Genomic DNA, 12892 nt, shown 5'->3' on the forward strand with positions numbered 1-12892 from the left:
ATTATCATTTCCTGTTTAAAATGGGATTACTTGCAGCAATGTCCTTGAATAACCATTTCTTAACTAAAATGACACAATTTTGTAGCCAGTGATCCATGACTTTAAATATTTGGAAAGGCTATGGATTTGCTGAACTGAAAGAAATTAAAGAGGTTGAGGCATATTTTCAGATGTATTATAAATTCTATTTGATGCTCATGTATATTCTATTTACCGTATAAATAGTAAAAAAACAAAAGCTAGATACATGTAATACAGCCTTCAATTTATGTATAATAGCCTTAACTAAACATGGCTGGTATTGTTTAAATCAGCCATGTGTAATATTACAAGAGCAGCTCCTCTTGTTCCTGGGTTGTGGTCCTCTGCATGTACCTATTTCTGTTTGTGTAGTCATTCTCTCTAGGTAAATTGTCCATAAGACCAATGATCCTATCAGTAAATTATCCAGAAAATGCCGTCAGTGCACATGTGACATTTGTGCCACTGGTGGGTTTGTTGCCATTTCAGTGGTCTAATTAAATTGGCAGTTTTCTCTTGTGCCCAGCATCGTTGCCTCCCTTCCTTTGGCACCTTAGCTCAGACCTTCTCCTTTTCTCTGTCCTTTTAACTGAATATCACATGCATTATTGATTGCTCCTCTTCCACCCTCCTCACTTCCACTCCCCTCAACTTTTTTTATCTTTTTTTTTTTTGTCTGATTGGCAGTATCATCCAGACAAACAGAAGGCAGATGTGCCAGCAGGAGAAGTGGAGGAGCGTGTGCAGAGGTTCATCGAAATTGATCAAGCGTGGAAAATTCTAGGGAACGAAGAGACAAAAAAAGAGTATGACCTGCAGCAGCGTGGTAGGTTCCTGCCAAGGAGTGCTGGAGTGGCAGCAGCTCTTTAAATAAGCAGGGTCTGGGAGTGGTAGTTAGATGGTATTTTAAAATGCTGTTTATTGCTGAACCAAATGTTTCTTTCACTCCTGTCCTACTTTCAAATGTGGATCCATTATTTAGAGCTTTTGCTACACATAAATTAGCTAGTGAAAACATTGAATTGCTTCCAGCAAAACATTAGGTGGAGTTATTCCTAATAATTTGACTGAATATGAAATTTATACTAATTACAGACCTTAACCCTTTTTATTTTATTAAGGCAGCGCTCTTAATTTTAAGTCCTATGTTGCATTTTTTTTGCAGTATCTTAGATAAAGGTATTAATCCATTTATACCTAGTGCTCAATGTGTGGAGGTTTATAAACGCTTTGAAATCATTAAGACCCATCCGTTTTGGTTGTGTGTGTGTTATGGTAGCTTTTGTAATTCATCTGTAATCTAAACTAGTCTTTTTAAAGCAGGTTCATAAATAATATTCCAATATGACACATTAACTAGGCAGCTCTAGCATGCATTTCTTTTTATACCTCTCAGAAAATAGCTTCTTAAAACAGTGACAGGCTGTTGTGAGAAAGAAAGGGGGGAAATGTAGGTCAGGTCTGTCACACATGGGCTACCATTACATGAAGTGATAGGCTGTCTTTCTGCTCTGGCCTCAGGATAGGAGTCCCTCAGCCTTCCATTAGAACCTTCAATAAATGTATATCCACCCTACATGTTAATGGGGGGAGTCAATAATAGTGTATTGCCTGTGGGGAAAACACTCAGTCGCACTCTGCAGTAACACACTCCGGTCCAGCATTGACGTGTAGCCACCACCACTTTTGAATGTGTCTGATAAAAGCCCACTGTCTCTGCTGCTTGTTATTGAATTCTCTTCCATTGTACATTGGCACACCATCAGACCTTTCTCTCTTGTGCTGATTTTTAACTCCCCTGCCGCTGCGGATACCAGAACTTTGAGAGACAAAGGCTTAGTCATTCTGGCAGATATGCATCAATGCAGGATAAAGAGAGTGATATATAATTGTATATAGCCAGTCTGAATTCACTAGTCAAATAATCTTGTATTCCAGATTTCATGTGGGTTTTGGAAAAGAGAATGGATGGGTGAAAGCAGAATTGCTGAATAAATATTTTAAAAGATGGAAGAAAAAAGATCTTGTGCTAATTTGTTGTATGACCATTATTCAGATAAAACTTAAGTGAATTTTTAATGTCAAATTTATTTTTTAAATGCCTGAGTGTGGTACCAGATCAGGAATTTCTGCTACCCAGTGCTCTCATCCTATTGTGCTCATGGCATTGTAGCATCAGCTGTGTCTTCCATTTTCTTAAATTGTACATGCACAGAAAAAAAAAGAAATATTAGAGATCAAGTTAAAAGTCTTTTGTGTAGCAAGTGAGTTTTACCTAAAGCTTAAATGCAGACTATGAAATTCCATTTGGCTTGGATCAGGATAATCCAGTGAAGCTGAGAGCCACATCAAGATTTTATAAGTTACTTTGTTTTCCCAGGGAATTTAAGGACATTGCTATAAATTAGTTTTGACACCCTTTGGAACCATCTTAAGAGTCTGTATAAAAGACTTAGTAAATAATGAAAACAAATTGGACAGTTATTTACAGTTATTTAGTAATGGTACAGCAGTGGGACAGGCACATCAGTATAGAAGGTGCCATTTACAGAGGAATGTGTGTTTCAGACTAAACCACATGTAACATACATATGCAGTGTTGCTGCATCCTTTACAGCATGTTCCCTGGCAGCAAAATGATGGTGAAATAAATTCTAGTTCTTTGAATGCCCGTCAAGCTGCTTCTGAAGTCATGATTCTAGACAAATTTGTAGACACTGCTGTAAAAGCTCACAGAAACAAAGGAACTGAGACAGCAGAGAAGGGGAATAGTGGCAAGAGAGATAATGCAGCAAGTTAGTCAGTCTGCAAAGCCTAAGAAGCAGAATCTGAAGGATGCCAGTGTGCATGTGTGTGTGGCTGCCAGTTAGCAGGAAGTCTCCTGCACTGTAGTCCTCTTCCCATTTCACAGGTTGTTTATTTTTATGTACCTTCTTATGTTATACTAACTACATTTCAGTTACTTGGCTCAGAAATTCAGTGGCCAGAGAAGTTCCAAGCAGCTGAAATTCTGTGGGGCTCTGTGGTTTTAATTTTCTTTTTATTTCAGTTGTGGAGAAATAACAAGTGGATGTGCTTTCATATCTTAATATTGCTTTTCTCTGAAGGTATGAGAGTGACAGAGCCCTGGAACAGGCTGCCCAGAGAGGTTGTGGAGTCTCCTTTGCTAGAGACATTCAAAACCCGCCTGGATGCGTTCCTATGTGATGTGCTCTAGGTGATCCTGGTCTGGCAGAGGGGTTGGACTGGATGATCTTTTGAGGTCCTTTCCAACTCCTAAGATCCTGTGATCCTGTGGTATCACAACGATCTCCTAATTTTTTGTGCCTTCAGGGTACAGTACTAAAGAGGAAAGGACAAACCTCAAACCGTTTAGAGGTTTGGCTCAAGTACTTATCCAAGCTCCTCTGGTCTGGAAATCTTACAAGACCTGCCTTGTTGAATCTTTCATTAAAATTTTTCCAATTCATTGTTTTGTCATAGCTTTAATGACATACAAGAGTACCCTTTTACAATGGTGAATCTTTTGCTTTCAATACCTCTGAAAAATTTCTGAGATGGAAAAAAAAAAGCTGGATAACAATTGTCTATTAAGAATGGATTTAATTTTTTTCCTTACTTTCTTCTGAGAGATTTTTCCACTCTTTGTTCAGTATCCCATTTAGAAAAGATGAATATGCAGTTTAAAATCAAGTTGGGCAGTAATAATTACCAGTAGCTTTTCCGTGAGTTTAGCTTGGAGAAAATCTGGTTTACAGTTTTCATATCAGAAGTCGTCTGAACCCTGAAAGTTCATGCTTTTGTGTCAGTTTGAAAATAAAAAACTTAGCACATAGATTGGAAGGGACTTCATAGGTCTTCTAGATCAATCTCCTGCTCAAAGCAAGTTCACATAGATTAGTTGCTTCGACCTTCTCCAGCCTAGTTCTTAGTATCTTCAAGGATGGAGATTCCAGGACTGTTCTGGGCAGCCTGTTACAGTGTTTGAACACCATCATAGTAGAAAAACTGAACAACCAACCCCCCCAAAAACCAACTAAAACCCAAAACATGTTTTCCTTTTACCAAGTTGAATAGAAGGACTCTTCCTGCAACTTCTGCCTTCCACTACTCAGCATTCCAGTATGCACCTCTGAGAAGCCTTCTCCTATAAGATCATAGAATCATAGAATCTTAGGGGCTGGAAGGGACCTCGAGAGATCATCTAGTCCAACCCCCCTGCCAGAGCAGGGTCACCTAGAGTACATCACACAGGAACTCATCCAGGTGGGTTTTGAATGTCTCCAGTGAAGGAGACTCCACAACCTCCCTGGGCAGTCTGTTCCAGTGCTCTATCACTCTTACAGTAAAAAAATTTTTTCGGATATTCACCTTGAACCTCCTATGCTCCAATTTACACCCATTACCCCTTGTCCTATCACTGGTCATCACTGAGAAAAGCCTAACTCCGTCCCCCTGACACTCACCCCTTACATATTTGTAAACATTGATGAGGTCACCCCTCAGTCTCCTTTTCTCCAAGCTAAAGAGACCCAGCTCCCTCAGCCTTTCCTCATCAGGGAGATGTTCCACTCCCTTAATCATCTTCGTAGCTCTGCGCTGGACTCTTTCGAGCAGTTCCCTGTCCTTCTTGAACTGAGGGGCCCAGAACTGGACACAATACTCCAGATGTGGCCTCACCAATGCAGAATAGAGGGGGAGGAGAACCTCTCTTGACCTACTAACCACACCCTTTCTAATGCACCCCAGGATGCCATTGGCCTTCTTGGCCACAAGGGCACATTGCTGGCTCATGGTCATCCTCCTGTCTAGATAGTATAGAACATGATATAACCTGGGTTCTTTTGGCCTCTTCTTGTACAATCTGTGTCGCAACTCCTGGCATCCTGGCAGTTCATTGGATATGGTTCTGTATGTTAGGGCTTTGTACTGGGGAGACCAAAACTGGACACAGGACTTGAGATGCAGTCTTGTTAAATGCTGAGTAGAGAGGGGAAAAAAACCCACCTCCTTGACCTGCTGGCTACATTTTTGCTAATGCAGCCCAGTATGGGGTTGGCCTTTGCCAGAAGTGTGCCCTACTGACTTGTGTTGAACCTGTTGTCCACCTAGGACCTGCAGGTCCTTTTCTGGAAAAGGAGGGCTTTCCAGCCAGTTGTCTCCCAGCCTGTTCTAGTGCATTATGTTAATTCCATCCCAAAAGCAGGACCTCATCAACCCTTGTATGTCCCTGCCAGCTCATTTCTGTATCCTTTGAATAGCAGCCCTGCAACTTTTGTGGATTTCTGCTGACTTACATACAAAGGAACTGTGTATCTGAACAATCACATCATTTACATAATTAATTTGCAAAATCATTTTACATTGTAATTATTAATGATTAACAGAAAGGTCAAAATAAAAATTAAATCAATCAACTAGTGACTTTGATTAATTTATCACACTAAATGTAGCAAATAATTCAAAGCTAGTAAGGGGATTGTCACTTAAACCAGTTGTTCTGTATGTATTTTTGGGGCAGAGGCTGGAGAAATTTAAGAATTTAGGGGGTTTTTTCCATGTATGGCTCCAGCAAGGCTCTATCCAGGATGTTTTTATGTGATGATGGAATCATAGAATCATAGAATCCTAGGGGTTGGAAGGGACCTCGAAAGATCATCTAGTCCAACCCCCCTGCCAGAGCAGGGTCACCTAGAGTACATCACACAGGAACGCATCCAGGTGGGTTTTGAATGTCTCCAGTGAAGGAGACTCCACAACCTCCCTGGGCAGCCTGTTCCAGTGCTCTGTCACTCTCAAATGATGGAAACAGGTGTCCATGAAGCCCAACTGTTCATAGGGTGGGGGATATAATCACCAGTAGGAGTTTTCACATCTCAGCATGTACCTCCTTTTGGTTTTCAGTTTTAAATTACATTTTTAGAAAAAATATTTCAGATGCAATTTTCATACATGAATACATACTCCAGCATCATTTTCCATGTGTTTCTGATTAATTTCTTAGCCAGAAGGAACTACAGGTCATAACTGAAATTGCCAGTGTTCCAGCTTGTGCCATTTGTTTCTGGGAATGAGTCTGGTTCCATCCTCCATTTAGGCAGTAAGGCACAAAAAAAGGTCTTTAGTTAGCCTAAAATAACTCATTTTAAAATACCTGGTCACTAATTCAGCTTTCACTGAATCTCTTTACAGCAATCTCTTTACAACCTGAAAAATCTTTGAGGATGTGTCCTTAACTCTGGTAGGTTTCTAGTGTGGGTTTAGAAAGGGAGTCTAATACAAGTGTGGTCATAAATTAGGAAAATGGAAAACCAAGCTAAATATTAGGTCGTTCCTTCTCCCCCTGCTCCTTCTCCATTCATCTCCTAGTACAGTAAGCTGAAAAGACTATTTTGGAGATGGTCACTTTCCCATTAATCCACCATTCCCTCCTGCACCAGCAACAAAGTGATGATACTGGATTAGACATCAAGATACCTGGCATAATTTGGTAAATAGGATGCCAGAAGAACAACCTTACAAATCCACTCCGGGAATAAGCAGGAGGAGTAAGACAGAAGCCTGCAAAAATGCTTTTCATAGCTAGCAGAAGTGGCAGTTGAGCACCTTATGACCACCTTATAAGAAAGGAAAAAACCATGAGTATTTTAGTTGTTCTTTGTGAAGAAAACTCCTCCTTAAGACTTTTAGACCAAAACAAAGCTTTTAACATGGCCATTACTTCAGGCTTTCCAGTGTGCCAGGTTATACTTTAAGTGACAGAAGAGTGTATTCCTTCTCTACCCTTGAATTTTTACAGCTCTAGACCCTCAGTTTATGCTGCAGAACAAACCTTTTACTGTAGCTCTCTGGAGTTCATTCCAGTCTGCACTGGCTACAAGTCAGGCAATATTTTTTTTTGCATTTTCTTAACAAACATAGTATTTTGTTCTGAAAATTCTTAACACGTGACTGTTTTATCATTTCAAGTGAAAACAAGCATAATGGTTTGAAATCAATGCAAGAGACTGAAATAATTGCTTCAAAGCAAAACAGCCTATTAGAAAGAGTTAACTTGTGGAAACATGCAGGTTTTGAGTACAGTGATGATTTTGATGCTGAGCAGCTATAAGAGCAGTATTTGATTGTGATTGCATGGCACACTTTTAAAATAATGTGTATAGTTAAAAAAAAACCCACAACAAAACAAAAACAGTCCTAAGAATGTATGACTGATAAAGGGCTAGAAAAATCTTTTAAGTATTAGGACAATTTTTACTCTTACCATAAAATGTGAAAAGGATTGAATTTCCATTTACAGCTTGCAACCCTTTCCCTAAAACTCAGCCTTAAATAGCCCAAGAAATATTTATTGTATCCTCAAGTAAAACTTAAATACCTTTCCTCTTTTACAATTTCTGAATGACCCAGCAAGGGCTCTAGGAAAGCTTTACTGAACCAAGCTACTAATAGTTATTTAATGTTGTTCTGTAGCCTGAAAGAATCTCAGTAGATTTTTTTTTTTCCTTTTAATCTCCTTGAATTGCAGGCTCATAAACCTCTCTGATGAGCCTGCCAGTGTTTTCTTAGATCCTGCAGTTGAGACAATAGAGCTGCAGAATCCTTTCACTTCTTGTTGTCAGACAAATCCAATACATGGCAAAGCCAGGCAGGCAGTGTGAATTAAAATTTGTTTTTCAAGTTATGGTAAAAGATCAGGACTTCACCATTTTCCCTATATGTTCACAAAAGTGTTTAAGAAAGTACTTGGTACACAGAGTCCTACAGCTTCAGCAGACACCACATAGGAGTAAGCCTACCACATAACTCAGTCCTAGTAACAACACCAGTCTTAAACAACCTCCTTCAGAAAGGGAGTGAAAATTAGACACCAGTTTACTTCAGAGAACCACTAACAAGGGAGTTCTGGTAGATGAAATAAGAGCACAAGAAATACAAGTCACTAACTTACTCTGTGAAAACAGGTTTGTAGTTCTGCTTGTAAGACCCCCAAGCCCATACTAGGCTGTGCCTCTCTTTTTAAATACATGGCTAAATCTGTTGCTGCTGTCTTAAGGTATATTAGGTTGGGGAGTATATTTAATAAAAAAAGCCTTGTTCAACTCTGGAAAATAAGTTTTTCCTGCAGGAACCAAATAAGCAAATAAGCAAAACCAACTGACAAGTGTGGTTACTGGATTATGTGCCAAGGCTGGAGATGTACTAGTCAAGAGTACTGATTGAAAATTCACATCTTTTGAGATGACCAGTAAGGCTCTTTCAGACTTGAGCTCAGGCTGGGAAAAATGATCTCTATTTAGACTGGGAGTTACATAAGTGACTAATTTTGCCTGTTGATTTTTAATTTATTTTTTTTTAATTTTCAAAATTAAATGCAGTAATGAATTAGAAAAGCTTGATTGAAATTGTGTTCTGGTCTTCATATTGTACTGTATTTGGAATAGAAGAGAGTGTAGACTTTTCCTCAGCCTTCCTCTTCATTACTCTTAACAGTTGGACTCGATGATCTGAAAGGTCTTTTCCAACTGAAATGAATCTATAATTTGTGGGTAACTTTACTTCAGGAAGTGTGGTAACCTTGTGCATTTGCATGACACCAGTTCTCTTCATGGAGGCATATGGTTCATCTGCCCTTTTTGTATTTTCTACCAAAAAGACATGGCCCAGGCCTCCACCTCTAATCCTATAAAACTTGTTTTTGAGTGAAATCCTGCTTCATTAATTCCAAATAGGCAAGTCTGGTTTATTTTTAACTCAATCTTTTGTTACTTATAAATGAAGCTTAGGAAAATCTGTTCTTCCTAGAATCTAAGAGTCCGTTTTCCTTTGGGACTTTTTTCCCCAATATTAAAAAAAACCAACAACAACAAAAAGCAACAGGTGAAATAGGAAGTACTCGCCTTTTTCATACTGTTCTCACAGCTAGACCATTGACTTCTACTATACTGAAGGACCTGAAAGTAGGTGGGTAGACAGATTTCATTTTGATCTGTGCTTTTTTTTTATTCCTCACAAAAGAGAAGGAGGAATTTTTAGTTTGCACAAGCCTCTGGCTTGTTTTTTGGGGGTTTTCAGGACATTTACCTTTCCTGTTCTGCTCTGTAGCTAGAAGACTAGAGCTAGAGACTCTTTATCATAATTGAGCACTCAGAGTACTGTCTTCCCCTCAAAGAGTTTTTCATTTCTTGTTTGTTAGGAATATCTTTTTTATCTTGGTGTTTTTCTCACACGTAACCTTAACATCTACTTGGTGCTTATTGGTGGGGGATTATGTGGCTTCTTTCTAAAGGAGAATGAGTTGCCCAAGGGTGATCACAGGGTCTCCATCTGTGGAGACGTTTAAGATCTGTCTGGATGTGGTCCTGGGCAACCTGCTCCAGCTGACCCTTCTTGTGCAGGAGGGTTTCATTAGGCGATTTTGAGAGGTCCCTTCTGATTTCAACTATTGTGTAACTTTGCGAAAACTACAGGTAAGCTGACATTCCCCATTTCAGCTGGTGGAACTGTAATATCAAAACAAGTTTGCCCTAATTTCACGTAACTGGGTTGCACAAAAAACTAGTTTTGGTAATATCTTAATTTCAGTAATACATCTTCCCCATGCCTTTCTCCTGGCTATAGCAGGGTATTTTCCATCTTATACAGAGATACAGAAGTGAAAATTTTAGAGAACTGCATTTTTAAGTGATCATGTGGTCTAGATGTGACTGTATATTAGGGACCAGATTGACTGCGAAGTATATAAACCTGTTAATTTATCAGGAAGAAATAAGGATCTCTGAGTTAACAGGGCTGAACATCTGTCATGTTTTCTTTATAGAAGACAATCTGACAAAAGAGTGGCCACTACATGCACAAATTTATCTTGAGGATATGTCCTGGAATGAAGGTATGAGTGCCTTACCTCTTGCTTCCAGTGCCTTTCATTGTCACTACAAATGTTTTGTTTTTTCTGCATCTTACACCATTGTGTTGTTTTACTGTGATTTCTACTTTTTTTAACATTATCCTCACATTTAGCTATTCTGTTCTCTCCGATCACCTGAACTGGAACTTTCTGTGATACTTATTTTGTATTCCTTCTTCCTCTTTCCCTCTGTCCCCCCCCACCATGGCTCACAGTACCACTTCTCAGCTCTTTCTCTTCTTGTAGTATAATTGAGTATTTAGATTTCCAGATTCTTCCTAGATCTTGCTCTTTCTGTGATGGTAGAATGCAAGTGTTTTAACACAGATTATTTTTCATTTGATAGTGTGTTACTTCCCTCCTTTATATTACTCTAGTTTTTATTATAATTTACTTGATTTTTGAATGAATGGCTGATTTATTATTTTTTTAATTTTTTTTTTTTAAGTTGTGAGGGCAAAATCCTATTCAATTTCCTTTTGTTTTGTTTTCATTTCCTTGGGACAGCAATCTTGTTTTGGAACCATGCTTGATCGGTCATAATGTATGACTTAACACCCCTTAGTTGTTTGGGTTTTATTTCATATCTGCTTGTTTAACTGATGTGCACCATTTTATTATTTGTTTTTTTAAAGAGACTACATTGACCCTGGCTGTTTGGTGTAAGAATGCCTCACAGTCACTGAAACTTTTTCAGAGTATATTTGAACAAATAATTGTAGCACAGGTACCGATATTTACAATGCAGCAGTGGGAGATCATTTGTTACTAAAAGCATCTTTGTGAAGAAAACCCAAAATAAATTTTAGTTCTTTTCAAGCTCTAAAGGGCTTTTTTGTTTTCTTTTTTGGCAGATGAACAATGTTATACTCTCTCATGTCGATGTGGTGGGAATTACACTGTCTTCAAGAGTGAAACCAAAGATGTTTCTTTGGTTTGTTGTGACACGTGTTCACTTGTTATTGAGATCCTTCAATGATTGTTTCAATCAAGCCCAGTAAGAGTTACAAACTTTTAAAAAGACTGGACAAACACAGGGTACAGCATGTGCTAAAGAAATGTATGTAAAAGAAAAAGTGGGCACTACAAGAACACTTTCAGTCAGGGGTAAGAAAGGAAATGTGCCCATTTGTTAACATAGCTCTGCAGATATGAGGATTGATGTTTTCTTTTCTTTCTGCAGCTGAAGAGGTAGTTATTAAAAGCCTCCAGAACAGAACACTAAGTTCTGTACAACTGGAATATATCTCATGATCTAAATGGCATTTCTTTCCCAGCAAACAATGGAGTAGCTTCTTTCAGTCTAGATCAACTATACCTTGGGCCCTACCTACCTCTTAGGTTAAATCCTTTTAACAGCTCAGATGACAACATTTAATCAGGAGGCATAGATGTGAGAGTGCTTTGAAGATAATGAAGAGCAAGATGCATTAATGTGAAACAAACATTGTCTATTTCTACGCTAAATAAAAGGGCTTGAGCCTTGGAAAGAGGTGGCAGAACCTCAGGTTGGTTGTCTCTATACAAAGTAGCAGGTCCAGTTGGCCTGTAACAGTGCATCTACCTTAAGTTTTCAGCCTGGAACAGGAGCACATTTTGAATTGACTCTCTCCATCATCTGAACAAACCCAGTCTTCCTTCCTTCTGCACCTCCTGGGTGTAGAATCCAATGGGCCAAACCAGAACCAGTTTGAGGAAAACCCTACACACATTGAGTAGCCAATCCAGAACCCTCGTTACTGTTCTCAGGTCCCTAGCATGTCACACTGCTGCCTCATGCAGGCAGAACCTGTGTGTGGCTCTGGATGTGTGACAATATAATAGTGCTTTGTGCCTTTTTCATCCCTTTTAACGGTCAGTGCTAACAAAATAAAAACCACTACAAACAAACCACAAAACTTTCTAATAAATCCAAGCACTTACTTGGAATAGCCAAAGGAAACAGAGTAAGAGGCATATAATTTTTGTTGATGACAGCAGTATATCACTCCCACTTTTCTAGTCAGATGTAATCTTAGAAAGAGACATCTTTGTCAAGTAATACTTGTGTTTATTCTAAACAAAAATAGTTCCATTCATTTTAGTAGAAAATACTATGAAGCTGGCAATAGTCACTTAAATATTTTAATCATCAAGAAATCTGTGGCCATTGGGGCTTGCACGTAGAAATCCAAAGTCATTCAGAGGCCAGATCTGTAAAATAAAACACAGTTCAGGAGATTTTTATCACAACTCAAAGTTCAGTATTTTCATTTGTTATTGTTGTAATCATTTCAGAAACTGCATAATTTTTTAGTTCTTTGGTAGACAGGATATATGAACTTTTCTTGCTTTTGTGGTTATTTTACTAGAAGTAATAAATGCTGCATTATCAGGAGGAGTCATCATTCCATAGTGGCTGAAGACAACAGACATAACATGCTTTTCCATGAAAAGCCTCACAAATTACATTGTTTTCTCTAGCCTTGAAAAACATTGCTAGAAAATACCTTTTAAATTCAAAGCTTCCTACCTTGTAAGTTTCTTAACACATTTGTATTTTCAGGATGGGCATTTAAATTGCAAACACTAAACCTTGGAAGAAAATTGCTTAAGCTTATAAGTATAAAGGGGTGGAGTTCCTGCCACCATCAGGGGCTCTCAACCAAGGGGCTCCTCTGAGAAGGGGAGTACTATGTGGAAAAGGAGGGAGCACAAACCATGATGAAGTACAAGCACAGGGTCGAAGAATGATGCTCACCAGCAAGAAAATACTTTCCCTCCAGAAGAAATTACCTATATAACTGTTCATATTACAGAACACTCCCAGGAGTACCTTCCTTTACACATTCACTAATTACATGTAGGCTGGTCTTGGATGAAAAAAGTAATAGGGAATCAAGGACATTCTTTTACACCTTGTCCTTTGACTGCCTGTGTCTTTTCACTACACGTTCATTCAAAGATGACACAAGGGGATCAGCA

At 38.8% G+C, this 12892-nt stretch overlaps 2 protein-coding genes across 2 annotated transcripts in view; one reads left to right on the forward strand and one right to left on the reverse strand.

The window, feature by feature from the left end:
- Positions 1 to 10975, forward strand: part of DNAJC24 (DnaJ (Hsp40) homolog, subfamily C, member 24) — a 35127-nt gene extending 24152 nt beyond the window's left edge. The window contains exons 3-5 of the mRNA XM_010004249.1: positions 709 to 847; positions 9842 to 9910; positions 10783 to 10975. Of these exons, the coding sequence (XP_010002551.1) occupies positions 709 to 847; positions 9842 to 9910; positions 10783 to 10907 (333 nt within the window). The 3' untranslated portion in view covers positions 10908 to 10975. The remainder of the gene's footprint in view (positions 1 to 708; positions 848 to 9841; positions 9911 to 10782) is intronic.
- A 986-nt stretch (positions 10976 to 11961) lies between these two features.
- IMMP1L (IMP1 inner mitochondrial membrane peptidase-like (S. cerevisiae)) overlaps positions 11962 to 12892 on the reverse strand; it is a 20164-nt gene continuing 19233 nt past the window's right edge. Inside the window, exon 5 of the mRNA XM_010004250.1 lies at positions 11962 to 12121. Coding sequence (XP_010002552.1) covers positions 12053 to 12121 — 69 coding nt within the window. The 3' untranslated portion in view covers positions 11962 to 12052. The remainder of the gene's footprint in view (positions 12122 to 12892) is intronic.

Source organism: Chaetura pelagica, unplaced genomic scaffold (genome assembly GCF_000747805.2).
Source record: "Chaetura pelagica isolate M959 unplaced genomic scaffold, ChaPel_1.0 scaffold119, whole genome shotgun sequence".
Taxonomy (NCBI): domain Eukaryota; kingdom Metazoa; phylum Chordata; class Aves; order Apodiformes; family Apodidae; genus Chaetura; species Chaetura pelagica.